Source organism: Lactuca virosa, chromosome 2 (genome assembly GCF_052849685.1).
Source record: "Lactuca virosa cultivar CGN04683 chromosome 2, Lactuca_virosa_CGN04683_v6, whole genome shotgun sequence".
Lineage (NCBI taxonomy): Eukaryota > Viridiplantae > Streptophyta > Magnoliopsida > Asterales > Asteraceae > Lactuca > Lactuca virosa.
Genome location: NC_136427.1, coordinates 217,870,575 through 217,876,574, shown reverse-complemented (window position 1 = coordinate 217,876,574; position 6,000 = coordinate 217,870,575). Strand labels below are relative to the sequence as shown.

General features: G+C 32.6%; 1 protein-coding gene across 1 annotated transcript; it reads right to left on the bottom strand.

Annotated features, from left to right (window-relative positions):
• Positions 1 to 461: 461 nt before the first annotated feature.
• On the bottom strand, positions 462 to 3,129 carry LOC145160211 (delta(7)-sterol-C5(6)-desaturase-like). The gene is made up of 3 exons (XM_079079321.1): positions 2,763 to 3,129; positions 1,872 to 2,177; positions 462 to 996 (listed from the first exon to the last, which is right to left on the bottom strand). The coding sequence occupies exons 1-3, from the start codon at positions 2,977 to 2,979 to the stop codon at positions 701 to 703; spliced, it is 819 nt and encodes a 272-aa protein (XP_078935447.1). The 5' UTR covers positions 2,980 to 3,129; the 3' UTR covers positions 462 to 700.
• Positions 3,130 to 6,000: the final 2,871 nt, after the last annotated feature.

Here is a 6,000-nt window from a genome sequence, read left to right as displayed (position 1 = left end):
TGATGTTGAGACATGATAAAGTTGTTCAAAATTAAGGAAGGGTGCGGTTGTGTTGCCATGACAAAGAATTGGGACAAGAGTATCATTTCCTACTAGGGATTGATCCTAATGTATATCCTTTCTCAAATTATAGGGATTGACTATTGTATTTATTCTCAAAAAAATAATTTATATTATATGAATTTCACAAGAAAGATTTACATAGACGTAGCGGATAAAAAATAATGAGAACGGTATACCAAACTTATGGTAGCATTACGCAAATTCCCATTCTCGATTGCCCCAGATTAAATACAATGGTCAATCCCTATAATATGGTAAAAGATATTCATCAGAATCAATACAATAATCGAAAAAATATAATAATCAAAGAATAATGAAACAAAATTCAATATAATAATTAAAGAATAATGATACAAAATACACCAAGTCTAATAACATGAAAAAATGCATGAAGAAAATGCCAACAAACCAATTCACTACCACCTCTTTTTTAGCAAAAATCTTATAGCAGAAACAAGGGGATCATGATTCTTGACCACACATCACCATATCATTCTACACAACCCACAAAAAAAAAGGAAAATAAAATACATGGATCTGGTCCAACAAACACATAAAGATATCTAACAGTTCTATTGATCAAATTAATCTAATTTAAACCATGAAATCGAATATTTACAATTGAAATTGGTCACAATCATATATTCTTAGCTTCTTCTTCTTCCAAAGGATCACGAAGGGTACCAAACATGGAATCCATCCACACTGTGTAATGCCCATAATTATGACGATATGTTGTATGATGAATTGTGTGGTATCCTGCCCCCATTACTGGCCAAATTTTTCCATGAATGCAATCATGAATGTTAGCTGTCCATATAGCTTCCAGAAATAAAAGCACAATGTGTGTTGTGAAATGTGTAGGCACTATAAATAGAGCAATCACATGTGGTAATGCTTGCAGAATTCCATCTATTGGGTGGAATGCCAATCCTGAGAAAAAAAAATGAATTACACACCAATTAGATACTTATATGATGTTTAACAAGAACCCTAATGTTTTCTTGTTTAACATGCTTAAATTTCAAGATAACAAGAACCCTCAAGTTGTATGCTTTAACATGCCTAAATGACAAGAACCCTAAAGTTTTCTTGTTCAACATGCTTAAATTTTAAGAAACCTAAAGTTTTCTTGAATACATGCCTAAATTTCAAGAACCCTAAAATTTTCTTGAATACATGCCTGAAATTTCAAGAACCCTAAAATTTTCTTGAATACATGCCTAAATTTCAAGAACCCGAAAATTTTCTTGAATACATGCCTAAATGACAAGAACCCTAAAATTTTCTTGAATACATGCTTAAATGACAAGAACCCTAAAGTTTTCTTGAATACATGCCTAAATCTCAAGAACCCTAAAGCTTTCTTGACTAGATGCCTAACTTTCAAGAACCCAAAAGTTTTCTTGGTCAACATGCCTAAATAACAAGAACCTTAAAGTTCAAAACTTTGGAGATCAAACTTTTTGTTACCAAAAAGAAATCAAGACTTTTAGCAAATCCTATATTTACAACAAGAACCCCAAAGTTTCTTGTTTAACAAACCTAAATGGCAAAAAACTCTTAAGTTTTTAATTTCAGAAAACCATTATGTTTTGGGCAAATTTGTAGTTTAACTAACCACTTACACGTTATTTTTTCCAACCAAACCACAAAAGTTCTAGACATTTTTTTTCCCAAATTAACTTTTTTGACCTGATATAATAGGTCTCAATATCAAGTCAAAACGGTTAATTTAGAAAACTTTATGAGACTTTTATGGTTTGAAATAAAGTATTAGTGGTTGAAAGGTAGACAAAGGTACTTACCAGCAAATGGAGAAAGTGTATTTTGCTTATTGTAGATATGATGAGTTGCATGAAGATATTTGTAAAGAGGCTTAATATCATGCAACTCTCTATGCATCCAATAAATCCCAAATTCTACAATTAAGAAATAAAGCCCAAAATTCCAAATGTATGAAGCCCATCCAACGTCACTTATTCTTGAAAAGCATCTTGTCCGTCCATTTTCAACCATGTACTCAGAGATTGTAGGAAGAGCACAATACCATGGCATCGCCTTCATTGCTACATATATTTGTAAAAGCATTGCTTTTCTTGAAGGAATTGCATCTGTAAATCAATAAAGATTTCAATAATCATCAAACACTACTAGAAATTTTATTTTCGTTCATAACAACTTGATACAAATCTTTATGTATAACCAAATTTGAATCTGAAAAGAGTTTAATACGGGCTCCTTTTAGAGGATGATGATGATGTAAAGACATGCGAATCACATTCAAATCTGGGCAGTATAGTAAATCATACTAAATTCTAAAACATGTCCGAATATTCAAAATGGGGATCAAGATATTTATCCCGAAACAAATGGGGATCAAGAATGATATGGGGATCAATCGTTATCATTTATATCATAAGCTAAAGATTCGGTTCACACAAAACCCAAAAAACAAAACTGAAAGTTGATAATTACAAGCATCTATGAATATCGATATGTGGTTCAAATCGCAAAACAGAAGAGAACAATGAAGAAACTAAGCGATCTTTATATGTTCTGCATACGACTACTGATTGAATTTATAATCGTAAAACGCCGACTTTCCCGATGGAATTGGAACTCACATTTATCAAATGGAGACAAAAACAAGCAACTTTTTTATCAGCTAATTGCTAGATTATAAACAAAAATCTGACCTTTGGGTACAAAAACATTACGCTTAATGTGATAGATGTAGGAGCACCAGAGGACGCCGGAGATAAAGTAAATAAGAGTGGCGGCAATGTAGTTACGCAGCCACCCTTGGACGAAGTGTGGAAGTGGGGTCCACAGCTTTTCCGGCAGTAAACCACCGAGCACTATTTGATTATACAGATTGGTCTCCTTCACGAAGAGACCCAAGTAGTCATCCATCAGTAAGTAGAGAATTGCTACCAGTGAAGTAAGCGGCGGCTGAGGGTTAAACTCCGGCGATGGGTTTTTTACAAGAGTAATAAAAGGACAATCTTGAAGCTGGAAAGTGGGTTGGTGGGTGGGTTGGCTGGTCAGATGTGTGCGGACTCAAAGGAAAGATGGCGATATAAATAATAAGACGTATCATCATCGACAAGGGCCATGTGTCTGGGCTTTCGGCAGCATCTTGTACAAGTCATTAAGAATGAAGTACAACCCTAGAGTAATGAGTTTGACACTTAGAAGAAAAATGGAAGACTACTGCTAAAATTTACTTTAAATTCCAATCAAAAGTACAAAGAGAAAAAGTCAAAAACTAAACTGTTTTTACATTGGACTCGAGGACTCAACTTCTAGACTTCTGGTCTTCTCCCAAGAATCATGATGTCATTTCATCATGTAATCACCAATTTCATTTATAAATCAATAAATTCATTTATCAACCGGAAGAAAGTTTGTAATTCCTATTCTCTATCAATACAATCGACGGTCAAAAACCAATCGGAAATAACTATGATAATGATTTTAATTCCAATCGAAAGTCTTCGAGTACATAATGTGTTTTCTAAATCAACATTTGTTTTATTTAATAAATGTGATTTTATGATTTAAGTAAAATGTGTTTGATTATTTAAAAAACCTACGGGTTACGGGGCGGGTTTGGATATCTGTTGATTCGGTGGATAAGGGTATGGGTTTAATTATTCAAAACCCTGCGGGTTACGGAGCGGGTTTGGATCGGATTTTGGAATTTGTTAAAAGGGTTTGGATCAAGTTCGATTCGCTCCAAATCCGCCCCATTGTCAGGTCTATTACTAAATACTAGTAATTGTCTTATATATATAACAAATAATTATCATAAAAAATAATAATAATACTACCCTTTTACAAAATGTACAACTAAAAGCATAATTTATAAGATAAATGTAATGTAACTAGTGCAAAATGTTATGAACACAAAAGGAAAGCTTGGAATTTTTGAAAGATATCTATATATGTTTCTAGGCTACAAAAATGTACACTTGAAAAAGAAGTTTTAAAATGGCAAAGATTACTTAATTGCATATAGGAAGTGGACATATCCAACTATTCAAGATAAATATAGAATGACGTGAGGATTGCGATAGATAGGAAGTTGACTCACAATCAAACCTTTTTACTTTTTGTTATTTAAATTTGAATTCTTTTACACTTTTGTAAAAAATAACTTTTTTTTTGAAATTTTTCTAAGGTTCTTAAGATCATGATCTTACCTAAGATCGTTTTATGTGTTGTAAGATCGTAATCGTAAGATCCGATCAGGATCGGGAGATCCTACCAAAATAAATTCATATTTAAAAATTTGTTCGTAAGTTTTTGGGTGTGCAGTATACATTATTACTTGATGTCGATTAAGACGTCGATATGGAGCCAACTTTAACTTTTTAAACACAAATCATAACTTTGGTTGTTGTAAACCTTAAAAATTAGAAAGAAAACATCTCAATTACAAAAAGAAATAAGATTGCTATGATCTACAACTAAAGGCTTAAGATCACAAATGAAATATCATGAATGTAACCTGTCTAATTCATAATGATACTCTATGAGATTTCTTGCAACTTGCGATGCTTGATTTAAAGTTAAATAGACGAATTTTCCAGGTTCGACTACATAATAAAAATAGAGATGTCATATCAGATTGTGTTAAGATCTTATTATTCTAGTCCGGATCCTAAGATTCTACTATAGATCTTGTTTCATATGTGCTGTAGTGAGATCGAGATCGTTTTTAGGTTGCAGGATCTTAAAATCGCAAAATCTTACGATCAAGATCAAGATCAGGATCTAAACAACCATTTTTTTTCTATTGGTTAATGGTTATGAATATTTTTTATGGATTTATTCATTGTATATACGAAAATATATTTCACCAACGTTATTTATTAACTTTTTTTATCGACATGCAACTCAAAGTTAAAGCTTATGAGATTCGAACGTACTTTAAGTGATCATCATCAAGTCATGTTATTGGAGTAAGTTATTCATTAACTTCTTTATCGGTTTTACTGACATAATAATTACGTGATATAATTATTTGAAAACTAATTGAATGTTCGTATGTTTTGCATAAATGAAATTATATATATATATATATATATATATATATATATATATATATATATATATATATATATATATATATATATAAAGTCGTCTGACTTTTGAGCACTAACATTAATAAGCCAACTAAAGTTGTTTGGCGTCGGCTAAAATATCGGCTCACTACCTCCGTCTCCAATCAACCATTTCTTATCCATCTTCCAATCAACCAACGCTTTATTCTTATTCAAAGTTCTTAAATATCAATCTCAGTCTTCTCTCAATTTCATCTCTGAAGTCCACGGTGAACTCAATTTGGCTAAGAAGACGACACGAAAGAAAACCTACAGGAAAACCGAAGGTGGTACGGTATCCTCATCCGAAGGTAGTAGTGGTGCCTGAACAATCGAAGATCCTTTCAATGGTTTTGGTGAACGACAATGAGTTATAGGGATGTAACGTTGACTATAATTGTATCGCATCCGCCTTTGTCTCTCTCTTTTTCTTGCCATATCATATGCACATACCTACATCGGTACTCGTGGAAAATAAGACCAAGAAAGCTACAACGTTTCTGTAATGTCCCATTTTCACAAACAAATTTTCATTTTTAATTAAGGTAAAACACCATTTTCATAATACCCAAGTTAAAAAATCTTGTTTGTTCTAAAATATAGTTTTTTGAAAATCAAAGTAATGTAATAATTACGGAATCTCCAATACTGTTGGAGAGCGTGTATAGTCACACATTCGTCTTCCCATGATCACCAATGGTACCTGAAAAACATTAAACCCACAACTGTAAGCCAAAGCTTAGTGACTTCCCCCAAAAGACCACACACCACAATACACATATAATGCATGCACACTCGGGCATCATACGGTACCCTACATCACTAC